At 42.5% G+C, this 27690-nt stretch overlaps 2 protein-coding genes across 3 annotated transcripts; both read right to left on the reverse strand.

Moving 5' to 3' along the window:
- Positions 1–2150: 2150 nt before the first annotated feature.
- On the reverse strand, positions 2151–6602 carry tmem236 (transmembrane protein 236). The gene is made up of 4 exons (XM_046852110.1): positions 6246–6602; positions 4960–5032; positions 4058–4181; positions 2151–2831 (listed from the first exon to the last, which is right to left on the reverse strand). The coding sequence occupies exons 1-4, from the start codon at positions 6497–6499 to the stop codon at positions 2233–2235; spliced, it is 1050 nt and encodes a 349-aa protein (XP_046708066.1). The 5' UTR covers positions 6500–6602; the 3' UTR covers positions 2151–2232.
- Positions 6603–16040: 9438 nt separating this feature from the next.
- On the reverse strand, positions 16041–27331 carry stam (signal transducing adaptor molecule (SH3 domain and ITAM motif) 1). 2 transcript variants are annotated; one of them, XM_046851403.1, is made up of 14 exons: positions 27050–27331; positions 22531–22615; positions 22332–22407; positions 21702–21797; positions 21469–21615; positions 20896–20986; positions 20289–20484; positions 20060–20154; positions 19757–19869; positions 19464–19551; positions 19291–19345; positions 19039–19189; positions 18740–18873; positions 16041–18011 (listed from the first exon to the last, which is right to left on the reverse strand). In XM_046851403.1, the coding sequence occupies exons 1-14, from the start codon at positions 27087–27089 to the stop codon at positions 17819–17821; spliced, it is 1560 nt and encodes a 519-aa protein (XP_046707359.1). In that variant the 5' UTR covers positions 27090–27331; the 3' UTR covers positions 16041–17818. The 2 variants fall into 2 exon arrangements, with proteins under 2 accessions (XP_046707359.1, XP_046707360.1); XM_046851404.1 differs by having other exon boundaries at positions 19757–19845; positions 27050–27330.
- Positions 27332–27690: the final 359 nt, after the last annotated feature.

The following is a 27690-nucleotide window of genomic DNA, read 5'->3' on the forward strand; positions in this document are numbered from 1 at the left end:
GATACGAGCTCGTCCACGGAACGAATTATATTCGTAGGTCAAGGTACCAATGTATTTCTCTGGGGAGTTTATCTTTTGTCTGGTTCCTCTCAAGGTTTCTTCCTTATGCCATCTCTGGGAGTTTTTCCTTGCCACAGTTGCTCATCAGGGACAAACTTACTTACAAAGAACATATTTACTTTTAATCACCACATTATCTGTGTAAAGCTGCTTTGAGACAATGTTCATTGTTAAAAGCGCTATACAAATAAAAATGAATTGAAATTGAATTGAATTGTCGTGCTGGAATGGTGAGGTGTGTGCGTGAGGTGAGGTACGTTTTTTCGTTTCCGTTCGGAAATTTTATTGGTCTAATGTTATGTCGCTCAGTTTTTTGGCTTGAAATTTGTGAATCCAGGAAAAACCCAGGAAAAATGCTTAAATAAGATGCTTCGTTGTTTTAGACGCGGGGTTCGAAACGTGGGGGAAAAAAAGTAGCGGCTTATAGTCCGAAAAATACGGTATATATACAGTGCCTTGCAAAAGTATTGACCCCCTTGGCGTTTCTCCTATTTTGTTGTCTTACAACCTGGAATTAAAATGGATTTTTTTGGGGTTTGTATCATTTGATTTACACAACATGCCTACCACTTTGAAGATGCAAAATGTTTTTTATTGTGAAACAAACAAGAAATGAGACAAAAAAACAGAAAACTTGAGCGTGCATAACTATTCACCCCCCCAAAGTCAATACTTTGTAGAGCCACCTTTTGCAGCAATTACAGCTGCAAGTCTCTTGGGGTATGTATCTATAAGCTTGGCACATCTAGCCACTGGGATTTTTGCCCATTCTTCAAGGCAAAATTGCTCCAGCTCCTTCAAGTTGGATGGGTTCCGTTGGTGTACAGCAATCTTTAAGTCATACCACAGATTCTCAATTGGATTGAGGCTTGGGCTTTGACTAGGCCATTTTAAGACATTTAAATGTTTCCCCTTAAACCACTCGAGTGTTGCTTTAGCAGTATGCTTAGGGTCATTGTCCTGCTGAAAGGTGAACCTCCGTCCCAGTCTCAAATCTCTGGAAGACTGAAACAGGTTTCCCTCAAGAATTTCCCTGTATTTAGCGCCATCCATCATTCCTTCAATTCTGACCTGTTTCCCAGTCCCTGCTGATGAAAAACATCCCCACAGCATGATGCTGCCACCACCATGCTTTACTGTGGGGATGTGTTCTCGGGGTGATGTGAGGTGTTGGGTTTGCGCCAGACATAGCGTTTTCCTTGATGGGCAAAAAGGTGAATTTTAGTCTCATCTGACCAGAGTACCTTCTTCCATATGTTTGGGGAGTCTCCCACATGCCTTTTGGCGAACACCATACGTGTTTGCTTATTTTTTTCTTTAAGCAATGGCTTTTTTCTGGCCACTCTTCCGTAAAGCCCAGCTCTGTGGAGAGTACAGCTTAAAGTGGTCCTATGGACAGATACTCCAATCTCCGCTGTGGAGCTTTGCAGCTCCTTCAGGGTTATCTTTGGTCTCTTTGTTGCCTCTCTGATTAATGCCCTCCTTGCCTGGTCCGTGAGTTTTGGTGGGCGGCCCTCTCTTGCCAGGTTTGTTGTGGTGCCATATTCTTTCCATTTTTTCATAATGGCTTTAATAGGGCTCCATGGGATGTTCAAAGTTTTGGATATTTTTTTATAACCCAACCCTGATCTGTACTTCTCCACAACTTTGTCCCTGACCTGTTTGGCGAGCTCCTTGGTCTTCATGGTGCCGCTTGCTTGGTGGTGCCCCTTGCTTAGTGGTGTTGCAGACTCTGGGGCCTTTCAGAACAGGTGTATATAAATACTGAGATCATGTGACACTTAGATTGCACACAGGTGGACTTTATTTAAGTAATTACGTGACTTCTGAAGGTAATTGATTGCACCAGATCTTATTTAGGGGCTTAATAGAAAAGTACAAATACATATAAATACATATGCACGCACCACTTTTCCATTATTTATTTTTTAGAATTTTTTGAAACAAGTTATTTTTTTCATTTCACTTCACCAATTTGGACTATTTTGTGTATGTCCATTACATGAAATCCAAATAAAAATAAATTTTAATTCCAAGTTGTAAGGCAACAAAATAGGAAAAATGCCAAGGGGGGTCAATACTTTTGCAAGGCACTGTATATTATATATAATGTAGTGGTTTACAATTAATACACACGCGCGCGCACAAACACACACATACTCTTCTGAGGTATCAGAACATGCTTCCTCTGTTAAACACCTTCAGTTTTGTCAAAAAGTGAAAGTAAACAAAAGTCAGACATGAGAGCAAATTCTTCATGATATAGAGTATCGGAGTCACATAACCATAGAGAATGACCAGGCAGACCCGTAAAACCAGGAAAGGCAGGTCCTGGGCTACTACTCCTAAAGTAGTTAGCATTGGATTGTGAGGAGTTAAAACCCCACGCAAAATTGATAAAAAGCTTAGAATGTAGATAGGAAAGACCCAATTTGAGTAGTAAATCTTCTGAACCCCAGCTACTCTGATCATTTCCACTGTATCCAGCCAGAATACAAATGTCTCCAGGAAGAGCTCATGGCGAGGATCTCTAACACACATGAAGCGAAGACACCCGAAGTCATAGTGGGAGTGAGAGTATAGGTAGGCCGTACTGGAGGTACGTGAGATGCCATCCATGTTGGCCCAGCGTCCTGTCGGTGATGTGTTTATGCCTTCTGACCTCAGCACCGAGCCATTTGCAGCTCTGTTAGCTTGCAGTTGCGATGACACAGTGGACACCTGCTCCAGGTGAGTCAGAACAGGCCCAGGAACCTCAAAGTCTAGCCTATCTGTTTATTGAGAAAATACATTAAGAATAATAGAAATTGACCAATAAATACTTTGTCAATTAAGTTTCAATTGCAAACAATCACTGACCACTTTAATACAAACAGCTGTAAGCTTCATGCAATTATCTGCCAATTATTGAATCATGTGGCAGTTCTATGCATAAAATCATGCAGATATAGGTCACTTGCTTCAGCTAATGTTTAAACCAAACACTAGAATGTGGACAAAACATAAATTTGCATTACTTTGACCATGGTGTGGCTGTCAGTACCTTACAGTACACACAAGAATCTACAGAATTTCCACTGAATAGTGGAAAAATAATTCCACTCTTGACAGTCATATTCAAGAATTTAACACCAATACAAGTAGGCATAAGCTCACAGAAATTCAACATTAAATGTTAATTTTTTGTGTTTTAATAAGGGGCCCCACAGACCTCAAATTCACATAGACTATATTTTTCCCATTTTGATGTTTGATGTGTATGAGGTGGTATCAAGAAGTTTTGAGGCTAGCTATGTATATAAGAATGTACTTTATTTATCTATATTTACACACAAAATAATCCCCTTACACTGCAATACAGTTTCTGCCACTTCAGCAATATGTCCTGGAAGTCTTCTTTTCTAAGCACGTCATGCGATTCATGCTGGATCTCCGCAATGGTGCCAAAACGGTGACCTATGAACTGGATCTTTATCTCCGGGAAATGGGCGAAGTTTGCAGAAGCCAAAGATGGCCAGTAGGGTGTGGGTGGATGTGAGATCGTGTGGATTGTTCTCCGGACGATCACCATGCACAAGTTGCCAAATAGTTTTGACATTTTCCGGGGGTTGAGCTTATTAAAGGTCTTCAGAATTTCATGTTTTCTTTTTTTCTAACTTGCTTTCCTTGATGAAATCGCAGACATGGTAACACAGGTGGTCAGAATAGCATCAGTTAGCACCTTTAGTCTCAAAACCTTTTGATGGCACATCATATATTACCTGGAAACCTGTATCTGAATAGATTTTTAGTGTATTTCCCTCATGATTTGCTGACTGCATAATTGCGTGAATTGTACTGCAATTTTAACACTTTTTAAATATATATATTGAACTATTTTCAAAACCATTGTAAAATGTTTGTAAATTTATCTACAGTTAATGAATATTTGAAAACTCGTTTCGGTTATAAACGAACTGACTTTACTTCAGTTCAATAATTTGTCATAAATTTATACCTTGTCCTCGAAGGCGATATGGACGAATTCTCTCTACAATGTCCACACAGATGAGGGCAAAGAGCACCAAAGAGACAGGAAGCTCGTTAAAATGGTCATGTAAAATTTCTGCATCCAACTGAACCTGCCAAGATGTAAATTGGAGTCAGAAGAGCATTGTTACATTGTTAGACAGATATATATATATATATATATATATATATATATATATATATATATATATATATATATATATATATATATATATATATATCACAGATGTTGTTGTATTTGTTAGCCACTGAGTTATAACCCGTAACAATTGTTATTATAGCTTTATGTTAGCTGTAATAGAAAAACCATTGACATTCCACTGGTATGACCTGAGTTAATGATAAAACCGTTGTTTTGAGTGTGGCTTACTGAATAGCACACACAAGACCATTTACCTTTCTTTTAAAACTGTAGAAGTAGTACCTTAGTGAAAAATGAGGACACATTTGCCACTGGTTTCTTTTTAATTATTTATACCATTTATAATGTTCGGTTTAACTACAAATTAAATGTTCTACTATTATTTGAAGAATACCAAAGTTGCTTGGTCATATTAGTGCATTAGAGCTTACAACATAAAGTTTGTTTCCAGCTAATGGTATTGATAGATTCATTAAGGCTAAAAAAGTAACATTTGGCTATCTTTATTTTTGTTACCTACAATTAATGTACATAAAAACTTTATAACTAATTTCTTGAAAAGAATTCAACAGTTCCTTTAAAAGTTGGTTCAGCTTTCAACACCAACTCACAAACTGTCACATGCTTGGTAAAGTAGAGACCTTCGGTGATAATTAAATTTAGAATCTGCATATAATGAAATGTTTAACAAGATTATAAGTGGATGTACAACCAGAGTGGAATTTTACCTTCGAGCTGGAAATGACAATGGCAAAACATGGTAGCGTGCAGAGAAGTGCATGGGCAAGAGTGACAGGTCTCCTGTGGAAGAAGAGATTTTCACATGTTTAGTTTAATCAAGAAAAATATCTCTGGTACAAAGGGAACTCCTTGGATATACAGTATAAAGGGAAGTAGTTGCTAAGTAGTTGGTCTTCTGATCAGCTGGTTATGAGTTAAAATCTTAGCACCACCAAGCTGCCACTGCTGGACCCTAGGGCAAGACCCTCAACTGTTCAGTTGTATGAATGCGAATATTGTTAATCACTCTGAATAAGGGTGAAAATAATTCTAACAACAGGAAAGTATCGCAAATTTATTTCTACTTGTTATAGAGACAGGCTAAACAGCACCAGATTACATTTATGTTTTTAGCCTTTGGTAGGCACTCTATTCTTAGTAATTAATTCAATTTATCTTTATTTGTATAGTGTTTTTAACAATGGACATTGTCTCAAACAGCTTTATAGAAATAAAGCAGTTATAAAAGAATGTAAGTTTTTACCTTATAATTGTAAGTTTGGGCAAGCCAGTGGTGACTGTGGCAAGGAAAAACTTGAGGAATGAGGAAGCAACATTTTCAGTGGAACCAGACTCGAAAGGAAACCCTCATCTGGGTGGCAGCAAATGTCCATTTATTACAACTCCATCATTGTTGAGATGTGCAGTGATAGGCGATAAAATGCACCCTGTGGTCCTGAGCCATTGTAGTAGATATAGTGATATTAATAATCTTCTCTGAATTACTTACAATTATCTTATTTATACAACTATGCAGTTGATGGCTAAAGGCCTTGCTTAAGGGCTCATGAGCATCAATGATTTAAACTCCCTTCAGGACGGAAGTGTAACGTTTTACCCACTTCTCATTACAGGCGCAATTATAGAGTATATAGCCTATATTTTATAATATGATTGAAACAGGCATTGTTATATATTTTAATCAAAGCACAATTAGAATATTACTTCATTACAAATTTTGAAAAAAATCACATTTATTAGCTACCCACTTCAGCACCATGACACCCCACTTATTTGCAGTCACACCTCGAAACACACACAGAGAGACACACACACACACACACACACACAAGCAATCAATGGGATTCCAAAGCATTTCAGAGATTTTTTGTGTGTATATCTGCCCAACCTGCAAATTCGATTTCTAATATGTGAGATGCAGTTAAGACACACAGAAGGATACACGGTGAATGGTGACTGAGGGTCATTACATACAAAGACAACACATACTTACCAGTGGGTAACTTCTTCAAGGAAACCCCTGGACTTCAGGATGAAGTACTTTAGTGGCACCCAGACAAACAAGGACACAGAGGTCACATAGGCTATGGATGCTGCCACCACCAACCAGTAAGCCGTCCTGTTATTTAATTCCACAAAGCTTAGAAGTGATGCAAAGCGCTCCAGAACCACAAACACAGGCACACACAGACATGCAAATTCTAACACCTCATACAGGATAAGCTTGACAGTCCTTCCAGAAGGCATCCTGATTTGGTGCTGTCTGTGTGAAAATAGTAGAGTTAATAGAGTTAAAGCCAAGACAGGTGCATCCACTACCCCACTGATACACACTTGTTCACACAGTGAACTGACTGCTGCTGTGGACTCTGGACACTGCTACTGCTTACACTGCACTTCCAGTCCTATTCATTTTTATTGTCATAATGATGAAGCCATGCTTCTCTCTTTCTCCCTCTCTCTTTTTTTTTTTTTTTTTTTTACAGAAGTCATCTGAAATCCACTACTATTTTTGTATAAAATTCTGCCCAGGTAATGGATATAGAAATACACACAGTGACCAGTTTAATAGGAACATCTGTACATTTATGCCACTATTAATTAGCCAATCATGTGGCAAAAGCACAAAACATATCAGCTTCATTTAATCAAATTAAACATGGAATAATTGTTATTTCAGTGACGTTGGCCTTCACAGTTGTCCATGCCAGACAGGATAGTTTCAGTTTTTCAAGAAATGCCAATCCTTAGATTTCCACAAATAACCGACTGGTGTGAAACCAATAAACATGTAGAAAGTGTCCAAGGGCTTCTTGTTAATAAAAAAGGGTAAAGCAGAATGAGAGTAGTTTATGATTTTTTTTTTATAGTGTTCTGCTGAATCACATGACTGGACAATAAGACAAGTGAAAGGAAAATGAAAGTCACAAGCGGGTGGGAATATAAAGCACTTTTAAGAACTGCATGCAAACCTGAATCTAAATAAGCTTCAAAAAATGGATTTCCCTCTGGTAAAAGAAACAAACATGACCAAAAAAAAAATAATTCAAACACTTCATAACCTTTTTTTTTTTTTAGCTTGTTTTACCATTATTATTATTATTGTGTGTGTATGTATCTTTGCACTTCCTCTCATTGCTAAGACAACAGCTATGATTCTTCTCATATATTGGCTTTTAAGGTTAGAAAACCTTCGTAACACCAGTTCCTCATTCGGGAACTTTGGGAACGCCCCTTCGTTATCCATGCTCTGAACCACGTGTGATATCTGACCAATAGGCGAGTAGTGCACAATTCGCTCCCAGAGAGCGCTCTTGGAGAAGAGCACTCTCCCTCGTGGCTACGGTCCTGCTCTTGCCGAGGCAAAGCGGCGCCGGTGCTCGTGGGGCTCGCAGGCCGATTTAGCAGCAGGTTTGGAGTTGGATGAGTCCTCTCCAGCCTCTCCTGCTGAATCGAGCACCTGCTCTTTCAGGGAAGCAGGCCCGATGGCTGCATCTTCTCCCGGCCTGAGCAGCGCGGTATTACATGTCTCTCCCTCCGAGGAGGATGAGATGATGGATGCTAGCGAGCCCGTGGACTCCTCACAGCCTGTGAAGTATGAGGAGGTCCTCGAGGTCGTGACACATGCCGTATCCAAGCTGGATCTAGCTTGGCTGGTGGAAAGGCAGATGCAGCGTTTCCTGTGTCCTGTGTCACTACCTCGGTGCCGAGGCCTTCTGTTCTTCCCCGACCTGCACGCCGAGGTGTACAGGTCCTGGGAGACCCCTTATGCCGCGTGCACTTTCTCTCAACACTCCTCGCTCTATGCGAACGTGGTTGGGGCTAAGGAGTGTGGCTACGGGGCGATGCCACGTGTGGAAGAGACGCTAGCTATCTATCTCTCCCTTAGCGTAGCATCGTCGCTAAAGGCCCCGGTGTTCCCTACTAATTGCGTGCAACATCAGCCTTAGTAGGGAAGGCTTACGCAGCAGCGGGCCAGGTTGCGGGTTGCCTCCACACCATGGGTGTGTTGCAGGCATACCAGGCTGACCTTCTACGTGATTTGGATGAGGGACTTAGCTCCAGGGTCGATGATATTAAGGAGTTGCATTGTGCTGCTGACCTAACCGTTCGGGCCACTAAGCACACGGCACGGGCCGTTGGTCGGTCCATGGCAGCCCTAGTAGCCACAGAAAGACATCTGTGGCTCACCTTATCTGACCCCCCAGATAAGGATAGAGCTGTGCTGTTGAACGCACCAATGACTCCTTCTGGGCTGTTTGGCGACGTGGTGACGGCGGTCGTGAACAGGTTCCAGGAGTCTAAAAAGCTGTCTGCTGTATTTCAGCAGTACCTTCTTCGCCGATCTGTTCGGCGGCAGCCCATGAGGCCCAGAAACAGATCGTTGCCACCCGATCTCCGCAGGCAGGGCCTAAGGGCCCCCGGCAACGCTCTAAGCCCAGGAAGGAGCAGGCTGACCTGAGGGTCACCCTTGACTCCAACAAGTGAGCTGTGGTGCGTAGATCCTGATGATCTACGATCTACGATGTCCACTTCCGCCCAAAGTCTCGGTACGGATGGGGGAGACCCGCCACCTCTCAGGAGGTGTCAACAGCCGCAGTACGCTGCTCCGGCCGTTCGGGTCCAGGAGGCCATCTGTTAGACTTGCCACAAGACGTGCTTCAAGGCACAGCCTCACTCCAGTGGTTCGCTCCCCATCTTTCTACTCGAAAGTTCATTGCGGATGGGGGTGTCATCGGCTGCGGGGCAATACACTAGCCGCTCTGAGTGGGTCAAAGGCCAGCCCCAAGGGGTTGGTTCCCCTGAGAAACCTTACAGGCAGCTTGGGAGGGGCTGCCGGAGGTCTCCCAGTGGGTTCTGCAGACTATAGAGAAGGGCTATGCCAGGGGTCGGCAACCCAAAATGTTGAAAGAGCCATATTGACCAAAAAAAAAAAAAAAAAAATCTGTCTGGAGCCGCAAAAAATTAAACGCCTTATATAAGCCTTATAATGAAGGTAATGTAAGCGTCTATATTACCCCCTTAGTATCAAAATGATAAGTAGGCTACAAATACATAGTGAGCATTCATGATTAAATGTTTATTTTCCCTGCAGCGCATCCTGGAGAGAATGACGCACCACGTGACTACTCTGCTGTACGATGGTGTTTTAAGTTTGCTTTCTTTCGGCTTCTCCCGTTAGGGGTCGCCACAGCGGATCCTCCGCACGTTTGATTTGGCACATGTTTTACGCTGGATGCCCTTCCTAACGCAACCCTCCCCAATTTATCCGGGCTTGGGACCGGCACTGAGAGTGGCTGGGGATGGTACCCTGACCGGGAAACGAACCCGGGTCGCAGCAGTGGGAGCGCTGTGTCTTAACCACTAGACCACCAGGGGACCTGTTTTAAGTTTAACTTCCATTATAATTTTAATGTATTATGTATTTTTTTTTTACGTAAATCTTCGTTGACAAAAATGTTGAAATTAAATATTTATTATACACATTTTTACAACGTTGAAAAACGTTAAGAATGTTTATTAATTTATATCGTACTGAAATAATATTATATTATTATTATTTTTTTTTTTTGAAAAAGCTCCAGGGAGCCACTAGGGTGGCGCTTAAGAGCCGCATGCGGCTCTAGAGCTGCGGGTTGCCGACCCCCGGGCTATGCGATTCAGTTCGCATCTTCTACTCCCCAGTTCAATTGGTTGTGTCCCACAGAGCAGGCTCTGGTCCTGGAACAGGAAGTGCACACTCTCCTGGGGAAATGGGCCATAGAGGTGGTTCCCCCCTCGGTTCAAGAGTCAGGCTACTACAGTCCGTACTGTTGTTCCGAAGAAGGATGGCGGGTTGCATCCCAGTCTGGATCTTCACTCCTTGAACCGCCCACTTATGAAGCTCAGGTTCAGGACGCTTACCCTCAAACAGGTTGTGACTCAGATCAGGTCCGAGGACTGGTTCATTACGATAGATCGGAAGGAAGAATATTTCCACATTTCCATTATTTCCGCACACAGGAGGTTCCTGAGGTTTACTTTCGGGGTCGAAGCTTACCAATATCGGGTCCTCCCGTTCGGCCTAGCACTCTCACCCCATACCTTCACGAAATGCGTGGATGCAGCACTGACCCCGCTGCGGCTCCAGGGCATCCGCATTTTGAATTATATCATCGACCGGTTGATACTGGCTCATTCAGAGCACCAGGCAGTTCGGCATCGAGATGTCATTCTCGCCTGTCTGCATGAAGGAACTGGGGTTCAGACTGAACGCCGGGAAGAGTGCACTTTCTCCAGTACAGAGAAACACTTTTCTGGGCGTGGTGCGGGACTCAGTCAGGTTGCGGGCATGGTTGTCTCCCGCCCGGATCAAAGTCATCCTCACCACAGTCAGGATGGTAAGAGAAGGCTAGCCACTCACGGTGAAGCAGTTCCGAATCCACTCGGCCTCCTCCACATAAGGCCCCTCCAGTGGTGGCTCCGGGGCAGAGGGTTCTACCCCAGAGGGAATCCGTATCATACCATCAAGGTCTCGTGGCATGCCTTTTGAGCCTTCAATGTGTGGAAGGACCCAACGTTTCTGTCCCGAGGCCCCGTTTTAGGGACTCCTTTAGGGTCTTCCCTTACGAGAATCAGCCCATGAAACAAACAGCTGATTACTCCGTCTCAATCCCATCATAGTGATGTAACGCACAGACAGGGCGCAGACAGTGATGCCGCTGTCTGCGCGAGGAGGATGAATCCACCTGCCTGCAGGCGAAAGCTGACCGTAGGGACAAATGCCAGATCTTGAAGTCTTGAGAGTCACTTGTGAGAAATCCATAGCAAACCGCATACAGGAGTTATAAACCGACAAAGCATGAAATTCACTAACCCACTCCGTGGTAAAAAGAGCCAATAACAAAGCGACCTTCAGCGAATGGAGCTTCAAACCAATACTCTCTATTGGCTCAAAAGGAGGCTGAGAGCGCGCGCTAAGGACCACAGACAGATCCCACGGCGGAATCGGCGGCTTTGGAAACGTGTTCAGGCACCGCGTTTCCTTCATAAACCTGCACACAAGCAATACAAATTGCTACGTCAATCCCGTCAATCCCTACGTGGCATGCAGAAACAGCAGCGAGGTAAACCTTAACAGTTGAAAACGCAATGCCCTTATCTAAAAGTTCTTGCAAAAAGCACAAAACCTCTGACACAGAACAGTGAAAAGGGATAATCTGCCTTTGTGCGCACCATAGCTCAAATATACTCCATTTCCTCTCATAAGCAGAGCGCATCAAAGCTGCTCTCGCATTCGTAAACGTCTCAATCAACCTCGGAGGCAACCAGTGACACTCAGATTCAACCTCTCACGGGCCAGGGCCCAGAGAGCCACTCTGTCCGGTGCTGGGTAAAAAATCTCTCGGCGCGCTAGCGAGAGGAGATCTCTGCGCAACTGGAGAGGCCAGGGTGCCGTTTCTCGCCAGAGAAAAGAATAGAGTGCAATGAGTATTTTTTTTAATTGAAAATGCTCATGCCCCACACCATGAGTTCTCGCGCTAGATTGTGAAGTCGAGGAGAATGTGTTCTGCCCTGGTGATTTATGTACACCACCGCCATCGTGTTGCCCAATCTGACCAAGACGTGGTGACGCCGAAGAAACTGCACGAAATGTTTCAAAGCTAGAAACACAGTTAAAAGTTCTATAAAGTTTATGTGCGCATACCCTAGCAAAACGGGCCATTTCCTTCCTCTATCCTGCCCTCGTACACTGTGCCCCAACCTGTGAGCAAAGCATCCATTGGCACTACTTTTCTCAGGGAGACAGCTCCCAGCGGGGTTCCCGATTCGAGATAAGTGTAAGTTCTCTAGTGACGGCGAGCGCGCAAGCAAAGTGATGACACCATCACTTTGCGGTTGAGGTGGCGCTTCAGACATAAGCGCTGCACCGCTACCCAGCACTGAAACTCTCATTTGCAACAGTCTCAACGGGATGACAGACACTGCCAATCCCATTAGCCCTAGAAGGCATAAACAGAGTCTAAACGGGACTTTCTTTCCTCTCTAGAACGGGACTTTCTTTCCTCTAGGAGAGACAACCGCGAATTGATGCGCTCCTCTGATAGAAAAGCCTGATACAGGTCTGAGTTCAGCCTAAAACCCAGGTAGATTATTTCCTGCGTGGGCACCAAGCAGCTTTTCGTCTCGTTTATTCTGAAGCCTTAGCCCTTCAGGTATGAAAAAGACACACTCGCATCATCCACCTCCGCTTGCCGCTGTGACGGAGTGCAGAGGGGAAGATCGTCCAAATACAGTGACACTCTGAGACCCGCTACGCTCAGCGGTGACAGTGCAGCCTCGGCACATTTGGTAAATATCCTTGTGGCTAGTGCCAGCCCAAACGGAACTGTCAAAAATTTGTAGGCTGTGCCCAGATAGACAAAGTAAGAATTTTCTGTGTGCCAGATAAGTGCTTATGTGAAAGTAAGCATCCTTCAGATCCACTGATGTAAACCAGTCTCTAGGATGAATAACACTGTATAATGCTTTTATTGTGAGCATTTTGAACTTGTACTTTCTGAGGTGTTTTTTGATGTTCCATAAATCCAGAATGGGATGGGAATCCCGCTTTCTTGGGAATGACAAAGTAAAAACCGTGCTGGCTGTATTCCCCTGGTACCGATCGAATTACCCCTTGGCTCAATAAAAAGGCTATTTCGTCCTCTAAAACCTGAGCTGATTCCTCCTCCACTGTTGACCATATCACACTGTTGAAGAGTGGTGGTCTCACGGCAAATTTCAGATGATACCCTCGCTGTATTGTGGACAAAACCCAAGGGTGAACTGTGCATGCGTGCCAACTCTCTGCATGAGCAGAAAGCGTGCCGCTGCAGCTTCTGCTCACAGACGGCACGGTTGCACCATCTAGAGGCGGAGCTGGGGGTTGCAACTCTGATTCGAGTTTTACTGTGTATGTTTTTATGTGATTTCTTTACACACGTCTATGCACTCTGCCCACTGTCTAGATGCACAGAACACATTTGTATTGTTTGAGAAAGAGAATGAACACAGAACCTTCTGACCTCCCTCTTAAATAACCTCGCAAGTGGAGAGGGGAGAAGTAACTTTTGGGGCACTGGGGGAACTGGTGCCAAAACTCTAACCGGAGAAACTCCGTTCACTGTACATTGTTCTTGAATCACTCCCCAACGCTTTTTCACTAGAGGGGGAGGAAAAGACTCCTCAGATGAGTTGAGGGGTGCTACAGAGACTGCTGTAGCCCCTCTTTTGACCCAAAATCAGACCACTGGTTAGGTTACCTGTCTTTTCTTCCCTCCCTGAGAGTTTGCTGGGCAATGCCTAGCTGCTGCTGCCGCAAAAGAGGCCTTGCTTCTGTGCTGGGGCTGTTTTTGGCAAGCCTCCACCTGCATTTACTGCTGGGGTGAGGGGGCCTAGGGGCTTTCTCGGGAGGCATGCTTCAAACGCTTCCCCATCTTTCTTGCATTGGTGCATATTTGACGCCGCAGCCCTGAAAAGGGCTTTTGGCTCTACTGGAGCATCAAGAAATTTCACCTTCTCCCTCTCTGATAAGCCTGTCAATCCCAACCATGGGGCTCTTTTGCCCACCACGGGCAGACCCATGCTGCGGCCGCAGCTCTGGACTGCTCCCCTTGATTAACGCAGGTTGAGATCTGCAATGATGCAGATCTTTTCCCACAAGGCCAAGTCAGGTGACCCAGCATCAGTCTGCCTCCCAGTCTCTTCCATGAGCTCCGCCTGGTATGCTGTGAGCAGTGAGGTGGCATTTAAAGCTCTACCCACCAGGGTAGAGGAGCGGTAAATCTTTTGGAAAAGAGAGGTGGACAGCCTTTTTTTCCGTCCCGGCAGTGAAGGAGGAGGACAGGGCAGCCTGTCGATTGGAGTGGAGGTGACATGTCACAGACAGTTCAACGAGGGGGGTTGGACATCCCAAAATCCTTCATATTGTGCATCTCTCCAGTCTAGAGAAACCGTAACAGGTACTCTATGTGAGAAGGGATTGTCCCAAAATCACAGCATTTCTGCGACACATGTAGGGACGGCTGGAATCAGCTGCTTAACTGAGGAAGCGTGCAATGGCAGCCTCTTCCCATCATAAAAATCCCTCTCAGCGTCCTGGTGCAGATGACCAGTCGATAGAGAGCTTTTTGGCTGCTCTCCTACACATCTCAACGAGGTCCAGCTCGAGCTCACCTGGCATGGGGGAAGGGCCCATAGCACATGGGTCTCCTTCATTTGCGGCCGCAACTTGCATTCGGCGCTCTCAAATGCTTAACGGGAAACGAGAGCAGTGCGGGCAGCACTCAGGGTTAGCGAGCACAGCCTGTGCGTGCCTAAACACCAAACACACTATGCACAGGGTATAAGAGTCTTTGGCTGAGATGCCACCACGCATGCACACGGTCGTGAGGGATCTTTCCCCGCCACCGTGCAACCGGATGGGCTTGCAGTCGCCATAACGGAGATGCGAACACCGGGAGATAAACAAGATCACCACAACGTGCCTCTCGAAAAAAAGAGGTTTCATAAGATTACCTTCCTTACCTCACTTAACCCGAGGTGAAAAAGGAACAGCAGAAGCAAAAATATTCGCCTTAACAGTGAATATCCCCTCAAAAAGAAGAAGCTGCGCTCGGAGATGCACCTCAATGGCTCGTCCATGAACAGTTTAGGGGCCACCCCAGAAGATCTGCTGAGGATAGGTTTCCTGAAAAGGATCTTCACAGGGAAAAGAACGAGAATGAGGCAGGGACCGTCAGCAGCGGTGTATATAGGGAGGCAGGACTTCCCGCATCACTGTCGTGATTGGTCTGAGAATATTTCTCCACTTCACAGGTTTCTCACGGGGTAAAAGTGAGGGGACTGAGATGGCCATGGCAGGTTTTAGCTTTTTGGATTTTTTTAGGCACATAGTTGTTCCTTTTCCTTATATGCAACAAACATGTTACAAAGGCAAAATACACAAGGATTAGACAGCAAATGACTGGAAGAAAGTTCTGGCTCTAACAGAACTTGTGCAAGACAGAAAACAGGAGACGTTAACAGACTGGCTCACACCCACAGTCAAACATGGAGGTGGAAGCTTAATGGTTTGGGGTTATTTTGAAGCAAGGAAAGTTAAAGACTTATTCCAGCTAATATGGCTTCCATTCCGTACTTCAGAGCCATGCTATTTCATATTGACCGTGGCTAATTGGAACTAATTTCAGCCAACAAGAAGACAATAACTAGAAATGCATTCAACTTTTTTAAGCAATATTTTGAGAGAGAACAGTCGGCTGGCCTGCCCAGTCATCGCACCTAAATTCTTTTGAACTTCTCTGGAATGAACTGGATCACAAAGTAAAAAAAATTAAAAATTATAATAATACTAATAAATACATTTCAACCAATGAACATCTTTGGCAAGTTTTAGTAGAGGAATAACAAAGTATTTCAGCTGAATGTCTGGAGAAACTGTCCATGTGCCAAGAGTGTGTAAAGTTATTCATGCTAAGGGAGAATTTTGCAATCGAAATAAAGTTCAACATTTGTAAATTCATATTTTTGTTTGCTGAAAGTAAATCTTCATACAGTCAAATTACCTACCTTGTTGCATATACACAAAATAAGCATAAAATACAAGGTTCCCAAATTCATGCACTGCTTATATACATGCAAGTATTTTGAATTTTATTTTAAAGCTAAATACTTACGTGTATTAAGCAATACAATTGTCTATTAAGATTCTATTTTAGTCCTTACTTATTCCCATTTTAATAAACCCCAAACACACCAGACCACAAGGTATATTTGGGCTAATTTTATTGTGAATACTAACCATTCAGATGATTAAAATAGTACATAAACAACTAGTTACATTTAAGAGAACCGATACATCAAGAACCTTTAAAACATGGAAACGGTCATTCTCCCTGTGAATAAAGTTTTTCGGGATCACAGCTGTGTATAAAAAGCGGCAGACCATGTTGGAACTGGCTCATTGTCCCTGGTCAAGATCTTTTAGCAACTCTTAATATATAGATATTCCACCTACACAGATGACACCAGAAAAAAAGAACACAACCGCTGATCCCGATAACACATCATAACGGACCGACTTCCGGCCTCTGCTGACTCCCACAATGATTAAAAATGTAGTGACATTAGGGTGGACTACACTCATTCCCACATACATCCTACACAACTGGTTCTTGATGCAGGGGGAATTAGACCTAGCAAAATGCACAAGGCCATTTATAGGTTGTTGAAAAAATTCTCAGTGCCTAAACGTTTTTCAGTTAGCCGCTTTAGTCCTTCTGTGGTTAAAACGTTTTACAACTTGAGACTGAGAGTCCAAATCAAAAGTGCATAACATCTTCGAGTAATATTACTACATGCCTTTCACTGTGCTCTTTCGACAGAAGGAGCAGCTGCTGCGACACAGGTTTTCATATATATATATATATATATATATATATATATACACACACACATCTACATTATGAAGCAGATCATCCTTCTTCTCTTATATCAAAGTACAGTGCATTTAAAAATGACAGTCAAAATAAATAAAGACATACTACAAGTAAGAATCAATTTAACACTGTGTTAAAGAAATGCTTCAAGACCGAAGGCTGATGGGCTGCTCCATCCTGCTGAGAACTGCAAAGATTTGCCACTGTTAGGAAACATGCTGGTGCTGTGCTACACGGCCCCGCAGGAGAGGTGGAATGGCTGCAATGCTTTTTGAAAACTAACGACACATGAAGGCCATACACTCGTATGCCTATTGAGCTCCCCACATTCACTCACGCTCACACACACCCAAGAAAAGAAAAAAAACCATCTCCTATGAAACCCTGTAGCAACAAACACCTAAACTGTTTCATAACAGTTCCATAACAGAAGGGAAAATTATGTACATGTGCATGCTCCGTTTTGTGTTTCAGCTTTTCCTAGTAAGTGTGTAGTCTTTAGTAGGTATTAGGGCAGCACCAACTCAAATAACTTAAGGGGGAGAGACAGAACTTTAGACATACAGAATAACAAAGCGAGAAAGACAGACACACGAGATAGAGCTAGTGAGTCAGACAGACAAAAAAAGAAGATGGAAGGATGGAAGATGGAAGATATAATATAGTGTGAACAGAAAGAGAGATACAGTTAGGAAATGGAGATAGTGATAGGGAGATATATTTTAAAACAGTGAGAGAGAGAGATGTGGTGTGTATGAGAGTGAGAGAGAGAGTAAAAGAAAGAGCATGAGCGCTAGAGAGATAAATAAAGAGAAAGAGACTGTCTGCCTTTTTTCAAATTGCATAATGTAACCAGTCAGTAGTGAATCGATATCCTGCGTCTTTTACTTGACTACGCGTTTGTGGTTTCTACTGTCTGGGTGCATTACAGATTGAGCGTAGTGTGTATGAACGTACACGTTGATCAGAAACATTAACTGAACTGGGAGCATGGATCAGTCTGTTTCAGTGCCCTGTAGCCATGTTTTAGTGTTAGCCTGCACAGCCTCTTGTTTAGGAGTAAGGTATGGTATGTGTACTGGAGAGGGGAGTGGCATGTACGTGGGTCCTATAAGAGGGCTTTCTCCGGGTAAGGGCTCTGTTGTGGGTCTGTGGGATTGGCACAGCTGTAGCTGGGGTTTTGGGTCAGGCCCGCCTGTCCACCGCCGGAGCTCTGGTACGCCTGCTGCACTTCAGCCGGAACCATGCTGCCTGCAGGGGCACTGTACACAGGCGCCTGGCCCATGTACATGTGCACATCACTGGGAAAGAAATACACACATTTAACGCGTTACAATGAATGATAGAACATACATGGCTTGAAATTGAACATTGTAGTTCTCCAATCGTGTAGGAAGAATTTTTCACAATCTTCTTGAACGTCTCTAAACCGTGTAAACCTCATGTTTATCGACGTCATGAGGGTTTTAACAAATGCTTTCATTTTATTTGTATTTATACCACAGCACTTATGAATTCTCAAGTCGGATTGGGTAAATAGGTGTTGCGGTTCGGTTCACAGGATTTTATCAATAGGCTGAATCCTTTCTATATTAACAATACATCCACATGGACCGAGGTCACATAAGCTAAGTGTGCATTTCTTGAGGTTCCGATGAGGTAACTGGTTTTGTTAAATGTTCCACCCAATTTATATGACTAAACTAATATAAGATAGGAAATTATAATCACTGGCAAACTGCTTGTGTAATCCAGCAACAGGAAGCAGGACATGAATATGGGGGGGGTGGAAAACATTTCAAGGTGTTTTCGATTTTACCAACAGACTATAACAGCATGACGCATTGTGTTTAATTCCACGCTTATGAGCATACTACTTAGTATGTTTCTTGCCGTATTATTTTCCAGCACTTACAATAACTTTTTATTTGGCTCAAAATAACTTCCAATTTGCAATATGGTAAAGTGAAGGAGGATCATTTCAAGCCTTCACAACAATCTTTTTCAGAAAAATGGGTTCAGTCATTACCCGGGTGCTGGTTGCCCTGGTAAAGGACCAGGCACCTGGTTCATGGCAGAAATCTGCTCCACAGGAACACTGTAACCCTGCACCCCTGTAGCAGCCACCCCATACTGTCCTGCAGCTGTCTGTCCTTGGTACACCTGTGGACAACACAGCATTACTCAACTAGAAGGCATGCACAATAGTAAAGAGATCTTCTTCAAGAATAAAACCCAAATGCAAAAGAGAAGATATCTCAGGTTTCAATAAAGATGATTTTGTTTTTGATCTGGTCTTAGTGAAGGTAATTTGAGGGAGTCGCTCACTTGCTGTGAGGTCCCAGGCTGCTGCATGTAGTACTGCTGGCTCTGCAGTTTGGCATACATGGCATACACCGGGTCCTCGTTCATCAGCTTGGCATACAACGAGAGTGCCTCCATCACCTTCACGTTAAGCTCCGATAGCTCCGAGTGCTTCCTGAAAGACACCATGAAGAACATCATTAAAAATAAAAGATTTTTTTCTTAGAAGGAATGACAGACAATTCCGATCATCAATAAAAAAAAAATTATCAATACCTGTCAATTTCTTCCAGTTTCTGATCAATGAGTGGACCCATTTGGTTGCAGCTAGCTGAACAAAAGTAGAAAAAAAGAAAAAAAAAAGTAAAAACACCCATATCCAAATAAAATACAAAAGAGGAAGACCTAATATGTCGCATACGTAGCCAAGAAAAGGCCCTGTGCCCTACCCTCTAGCTGGAGCAGCTCGCAGGCATCCGACTCGTTATCTGCTGGGTCTGCGCTCCGGATCATCTGGAGCAACTGGTCCATTTTCTCCTGCATGCATTACAGTCCATTAGTGCTACTATTAATGACGCCAGGTAGCTTTTATTGAGTTTGTACAGCTACTGATCAAGCCCAATCCATTTAAAAAGCACACTACACAGGAACTCAAACTCCTAATCGGAGCATAGCTCGCTGTTTTGTGCAACGTTGTGCATTTTATTGTGTAGAAGACTTTCTTCATAGGATTAACCCTCACCTCATCTATGTAGGCAGGCTCAGGCTCTGGTTCTATAGTCTCGACCTGGACGTCCTCGCTGAACTGTACCGTCTTTTTCTCCGTTTTCACTGGTCGAACAGAGTAACAGAGTTCTGCGTGAAATAGGTTTTTGTAAAATATAATAATGTAAGAACATCATGAAACAGAAATTTAAAGAAGTCAAATGGTAACAGAATAATTAATTAAAATTTTGGAAGCGAAAAAATAAAATAAAATACAAATACCCATGCTGGTTAGTAGTGACAACAGGCGAAAGATGACAAAAATAACCCCTCTACTTACTCATCTCTGGCTCTGCTGTCAAGTCTGCTGTGACAAAGTTGGATGGAAAAAGGCCCACGCCCTGATAAGTCTCACCTTTCCACCAGTTGGGGTCACTGCAATAAATAAATAATTTGTTCTTCATCAAGCCGTATAAGCATATCCTGTTTACATTAAGAAAAACTTAACAAGTATGCTCAAATTCATCAAAGTTTTTTAATTCCACCACGCTTCTAAGGTAGAGGGTGACCTGTCGTCTAAGATGGTGATGATCTCTCCAGATTTGAAGGTCAGCTCGTTGTCCTCTGCTGCCTCAAAATCGTAAATAGCCCGGACTTTCCTTCCCTCTGCTTTGTGGGAGGTGAGAAGGCTGCTCGCGCTCGGGTAAAGCCCAGAGAACGAGGCCTGGTTCGGCAGCCGCTGCTCCTTCAAGGACAACTCAATGGCTGCATGTAGGAAAATAAAATCAAAAAGTCAAAATCCTTCTACCCTTTTTTTCTTTTGTACTTTTATAAAAGCATATACACTAGAGCATGAAAGAGAAGTTGAAATACATTTAACACTGTGCTTTAAAAGCCTATCTGTCATCTGGGGTCATTACAACTGAAAGATACAGTACTGGTATATAGCTGTGTGTGAGGCTTTCTGCAGGTTGATCACAAAATAATGGACAACCTATCCTTTATTAACTTTGTTTGCATATTATTTCAGATTTTAGTTGTCTGTTCAGTTTGTACTTATTGCTAAAGGTATAAAAAAAAATTTAAATTGTTTTTTTTTGGTTTTGCCTCAGTATGTAAAATAGAATACTATAAAAATACGAGGTCACTCTTGCAGCACTGTTATAAAAGGTGCACCTTTGGCCAAGTCCTCCTCTTCTTTCTTGGTTGTGGATGTTGCTGGGTCTTTGGCCACTAAAGCAGGGCTGGCTTTAGCTTGCTCTGCTGCCTGCAAAACATATAAGTTAATGGTCCAACTTGCACATTCCCAAAATATAAACTACGCTTTAGATACCGGTCCAGTAACTTAATGTTTGAGAAATAAACAGATAGATGGAGACAGATATTGCTATTTAAAATTTTCTCCTAAATTTTGTCCAATTCCCTCCACCCAACCAAGTCTCTTCTATTATACAGCAGCTACCAACAGAGAAGAGTGATGGCTAGATGCATCTTTTTAAGCCGCTGATGGCGCTGCGTCCCAGGAAGGCTTGAAACACTCGGAGGAAAATGCTATCCGCCTTCTTCCACATACAGAGGCTCAGACACTTAAAACCGGTCAGCATGTCATTATTTTCCTCTCCAGGGCCCCAAGCCAGCCACATGACCAGGGTTTGCAAAACTCAATCAGTTATTCAGGACACACTGAAACTATCCAGCAGCTGTAAGCCAGGAGGTTAACCAACATTTATGTAGCATTAGTGTACCAACCTGGGATCCGACAGCAGGGAAGGTAACACCCTGCTCTCTCAGGTTCTTAATCATAGCTGATATGAGACTGAGCTGGGGGTCATTTCGGAAGTCTTCGGCCCATTCCACCATGAGGGCCTTGAGCTTCTCACATACTTTTGGGTGACCCTGATTAAAACAACAGACAATCCTGAGTCGCTTTGTTCACTTAACATAAATGGAACGACCACACTTTCATAAACCAGTGAACATACCTTGTTTAAGACGTTACTAACTTCACTGGCAAACTCTCGCGAGCACACCTCCAAATGGAAGATTTTCCCGCAGTTTGAAACACAAGCCCCTAATAACTGTGTTGGAGGAAATAAAAATTGAAAAGTGCAGAGTGGGGAAAAAAGCGAGAGTCAGTTATACTATATTGAGTTACAAGCAAACATGTACTCCATGGCAGTACATTAAATTTTGTCTCCTCCCAAAAGAAATGGAACAGCCGTTTGGTTGGTTGGGCAGGGGGCTATGCACTAAAGACAGTTGGGTTTGAGAACTTATAAATAATATGAGACAAAAGATCAGAATTTCAGCTATTCAGAGCTAGAAGCTGTTTAAACAAACAGGGGAAACCTTGCCATTAAGATACACCTGCCAATCACATATTCCAAACTTTTTGATTGATTGGAAAAAATCAGTTCGAACAAAAAGTTGGGGTGTTCCAAATTGTTTATCGTCTCATTGTTTCTTGATCTCAAACACAACCGTCTTCAGCAAATAGCAAAAACAAAAATCGGCCTTGCGGTTGCAATATTTTCTTGGAGAACTGTATGACATTGGCGAAACAAAAACCACTTCACAAGCTTCGAGAGAGGCTTAAGAATGAACAAGCGTACTGTCAGAGCCTGCATGGCTACATGGGGATCCTTGTGGTTGACTCGCCTCATAATAGAACGAAGGCATTCTTTAGGTCTGCGCAGAAAAATGTAGAGCAACAAACCATCAACCCTTGTTTGCATTGACATACTGAACAATTGAACTCAAAACAGCTAGATGAATAAAATTTCAGACTAGACAGAAGCCGATGTGACTCACCCAGTGCGTGACTGTCCTATCTTATCACATATGTCCAGTATGAGGCCCCAGTCCTCCGCTGTATTCATCTCACTGGTTGCTTTCTCTGCAGAAGGAAAATATTTTTTTTTGCAAAATACCAGACTTGGTTTTTGTTTCTCGAGCCTGTATATTAAAATAATCATTTGAACCAACTTATAATATACATTACATTGAAACTACATCTGAAGATGGTTGTTAATATATTTTTTAATGGGTCAAATTAAACTTGTGTGGTTATACACTTCTGCCATACAGTTCATCCTTTTACTCTAATGCAAGTCATGAAGCATTCTCTTCAATAATTAAGAGTAAAGAGTTAACCTGTCATGTCACCCCAAAGAATGTACTTCCATAGGGGCTGTGTAATTGCGCCACGAACATTATCCTTCATCAAAGATAATAGAATAGAGACAATCAACATAATCGTGTGATTTTTCGATGACTAACTAAAAATGTCCATTGGGGTGCTTTCAGAAATACTAAATGAGTATATTAGTCTGTTCTCATCATTCTGGAACCTTCCCATCTTACACATCTACTGACCAGATTGCAAACAAATGGCTTGCATGCAGTTTCATTACAGCTGAGAAGTTGCTACTGGTGTTCTGGGGAAATCTGGGGACATCTATTCTACCTGGAACAAATGAGATATTGTCTGAAGGGCAAAACTGAACCATTTGATAAGCTCTGGCACCATATTATTTGTTATTAAAGTACAAAACGAATATTTAGCACATATAAATTCCCGATTATGTGTTCGGTTTTTCGTTCTTTCTGGCTTTATTATATGCCTTTATGCTTTTCTTTGTTTTGTGCTTTTACCCAAAAGTAATGAAATCTGCAAAAGTACTAATTGTTTAAAAAAAAAAAAAAAAAAAAAAAGGGGTTCCAATAAAACGTGTTTGACAAAAAAATAATTTGTGAAAAGAAAAATTCAGTGAATGTGTAAAGTCTCAGTTCTGTCCCGCTCCCGCAAAGAATGTGATTTTCTTATTTAAAATAATAATAAATAAATTAACTAAAATTAAAAACAGGTCAATGTTTTGTTGTGTTGTTTGTTCCTTTCTTCAATAATGAAGCAATATCTGTAGCACTCAGAGATTCTCCTCTGTCTTGCGCTTGACATTTTGCCTCAGTGTGCTCTAGTAGTCTACCGCAGTGGTCCCCAACCCCGTGGGTCCGTGGGTCAATTGGTACCCGGCCGTACAGTAAGAATACATAACTTACATTATTTCCGTTTTATTTACTATCTGTTTTATTTTGGAAAATTACCGGATTTTCCCCACCACATCTGTCTAATATCTGTCAAATAACAGTTTATTTATATTTATCATTTTGTGGGAGTCCCGCAAATAATTTGATTCTCCTGCAACCCGCACATACATGAGTATTTTACCACCCGCACCCACAGTCACATCAAATCTTGTCCCGCGTCGCACTTGTTTGGTTCGGGTCCCGCGGTACTCCCACAGGAGTGCTGGTCTCTAGTGCTTAGTGTAGTACAGGGTCTCCAGATGTAGGGTGCTGTACAGATTGTCCTTATAGTACACACCAGGATGCCTAAAGTTTAACTGGCTGAATCAGGTGTCCGAGATATCTGTAAAGCGTGCCGGACTAGTTGTTGGATTTAGTATAGCCGGGATGCTGTAGTATATCTCGTCTGATATACTAAATATTCATACTTTTCTGAATTAATGGTGTCTGGAAATGAGTGCCAAAAAATTGCATGGTCCAACGCATGAACCATGTAGTCATCTAGAAAGACTGGTGTAACAAACCAGTGAATCTAATCATTTGAAAAGGTTAATGTTAACCAGATAGCAGGTCACTTTTTCCATACATAGGTGTCTATTCAAGCCCTTCAATTAATTCAAGTCTGTGTATATTAAGTCAGTGGATATTACACAAGATTGAATTCTTAAATCTGATTGAAACGTTAATCCGTTTTCTAGAATGGCATTGCTGCGACAACACAGCGGGCTAAGAGGTTTATATCAACCTGCCGGTTTTAATATACTATCATTACTATAGTAACAGCTGATTCACTGGGTCTTGCATGGTGGGCTTTCTAAGCATGATACTAAATTGATTTAGAATCCATGTTATTCGTATTTACGATGTTACACTTTCTTTAAGGTGTCTATTTTACACTTAAAAAATAAATAAATAAAGGAGTCTGGGGTACCAGCATTTGGCAACAGACAGGACTGTCTGTTTGGCAGTACCACAACAACTGGTTTAATAACAACTTGAAAAGCACAATGAACAGTGACTAACAATTATTTTTTGCCAACACTGGCGAGTTAAAATGGTCACTGATGTTTGCATTGAAGACTTTTTTGGTACCACCAATACATTGCCTGGATCAGGCTGTCTGTCTAAACTGGGTGGCTGAGCAAGAAGGGCATTGATCAGAGGAGCTTTTTGTCTTTGAAGGACTTACAAGGCTTTATGACTAAGAGTGGTCAGTCTCTGCATGTGACAAGTATCTCACAAGATTTACACAAAGATGACCTAGAATAAGCCTTTCCTGAATAAGGAAGACTCTGATGCCATCAGGCAAAAGGTGCTATGGTTTGATGAGACCAATACGACCCCCCTTTCGACTGAACTCCAACTGCAAGCAAACACAGCACACCACCTAAAACGCACCATACTTACTGTAAAGCGTAGTGGTGGAGATTTATGCTTTGGGGTTGTTTCTCTTGAGCAGGGACGGGGAAATTGGTCAGGACTGAAAAGAAATGGATGCTGCCAAGTACACCCAAATCCTTGAAGAGAATCTGCATCACTCTGCTAGGCAGCTAAATATGGGTAGGTCATTCACCATTCAACATAGCAATGATCCTTAACATACCGCCAATAGAAGAAACAAACGACTTAAGGATAGGACGATTAATGTCCTTGAGTGGCCATTGCCACTCACCATGGAATCCAATTGACTGGATCGATTCTGCGAGGAGAATGAGCAAATATTCCCCAATGTAGGTTTGCAAAGCTAAAACAGACATGTGCCAAAAAAGATTAATGGCTGAGATTAAAACAATGTGGCTCTGCGAAGTATTAACAGTGGAAGGATGACTTTTCCAACCTGGTTAATCTAACTTTTCAGAACTGTTCACTTTTTCTTTCAATAATTTGATAACCTCTGAAAGTAAATATTTCAAAGGGGTATGATGGTATTCTATAGGCACTTAATACAGAGAGATGAAGAGAGTTTATGTGTAGGTAAATAATGTGCATGTGGGTTTGTGCCACATCTCTACTACTAATAAATCGGCTGGTGTTAATTTCCCGTGCTTTTCCTCTGTTATAACTCTTCTACAATAGCCGTCTCCCTCTGTATGCTCCGAAAGCCCCCAGAAACTTTCATTGTCTGCAAGACGTTTTATTGACAAAAAATGTTAAGTAATTTAATTTAATGGAAAAAATTAAAACAATTGAAAAACCAAAAATACCACTTGCACTTATTTCCTTCCTTGGGTTCACTCATATTCTTCTTTTCGATGTATCGCTAAAAGAAAAAAACACCAAGCTCCCACTGATTTTGCATTAAGGTAAGCTGAGTAATTTTTATTATATTAAGTTAAATAAGTAAACCCAGTTATATTATATAAAGATTATCGCACTGGACACCCCGACACCCTGCCGCCCGGTCTATAGAACATTTGTGTTTGCATGAAACTGGTTCGTAATCCAAAATCATTTGTGATCAGTTCTTTATGTGAGTGGACGTCATAATGGGTCCAGATGCATTACATTTCCAGCAGTTGGCAAACACCCTTGTGCAAAGTGACCTACAATTATCTCATTTATACAACTGATCAGATGACGGTTAAGCACATGGTGGTGATGGGATGTGAACACAAAACCTTCTGATCAGAAATCCAACATCTGACCAGCATCCCTGTGATGGAAAGTCTGGATCTGCCCCTGCCTCACCCCCCCACATAACACCACTTCATTTCTCTATACACCCAATTTTTCAGAGGCAGCATCTCATGATCCTCAGCTTCATCAGCACCTCCATTCGCCTGACAGCGACGCTCCGTCAACACACGGCGAGTTCGAAGCAATGCCGGCTAAACCCGTTAGCTAGCCGCTCCTTAGCTTCTACAAGATGAGCTGAGCATTTGCAGTGTCACTGTAGCTCCTGAGTAAAGATTAAACACCAGCCCTGGTCATAACAAGCATCACTACACGCCTTATTCTGGGCTGAAAGTGGGTTCAGACATGGTACACCAGTGGACACTGCGCGTGTACTCAAAACACTGTGGAAACCCTCTGTTATAAGCATCAGCCAGCTAATGCTAAGTAGCCCGTTTTAACAACGCCTACTGCCGCTACACACGCATACTCACAAATGTCGCAGTTTTGTACGTTCACTGGCTAAATATGAACAGACGCTAACAACAATACAGCATCACTAAGCTAACCTGTGTATATACACACACATATCTATATATACATATGTATGTATGCTAGCTGGCTAACTTACCAACATCTTGATCGAAGGGATTGGACGTGAAAAGAGGCATCGCCGGGGATAATAATAAGGAACAACAGCAAGTCGCGTCTCAGCTCGTCCCCTCGTCTTTTCTCCTCTATATCTCTACTTTTAGCTGTTTAATAAATGAACCGACATAATAATAACAATAGAAATAAAACTATACAGCAGCTCTAACGGTTATAACAGTCACTCCTTATTTGCAGACTATTGATGGTGCATTATGGGGGAAAAAATACCCCCAAGTCTACCAAGCCTGCCTTATTTTTCATCCGGATTTCTCTAAGTCCCGCCTACTGTGGCTCTGTTGACCAATCCAGTGAACGAACGGGATCAGTCAGGGCGAACAGAGAACAGACTATAGCCAATCGGTGTTCAGTGGGCGGGGTTTTTTTATGAATTAGCGCACACAATAAATACTCAAATTTGAACGTGTCAGGACGATTTCTTAAAGATAGATCTTCTGTATTTTAGGTGATTGGGTTATGTAATATATTTTCGCAATTGTTCCATATAAATCTTATTAAAACGAAAGGAAAAAAGAGGTCAAAGGAAAAACTTCGTTTCATCATATGATAGAATCACGTGACTGACCTTTTGCACAGTCCCACGTGCTACAAGCATGAAATCAT

Source organism: Silurus meridionalis, chromosome 6 (assembly GCF_014805685.1).
Source record: "Silurus meridionalis isolate SWU-2019-XX chromosome 6, ASM1480568v1, whole genome shotgun sequence".
NCBI lineage: Eukaryota > Metazoa > Chordata > Actinopteri > Siluriformes > Siluridae > Silurus > Silurus meridionalis.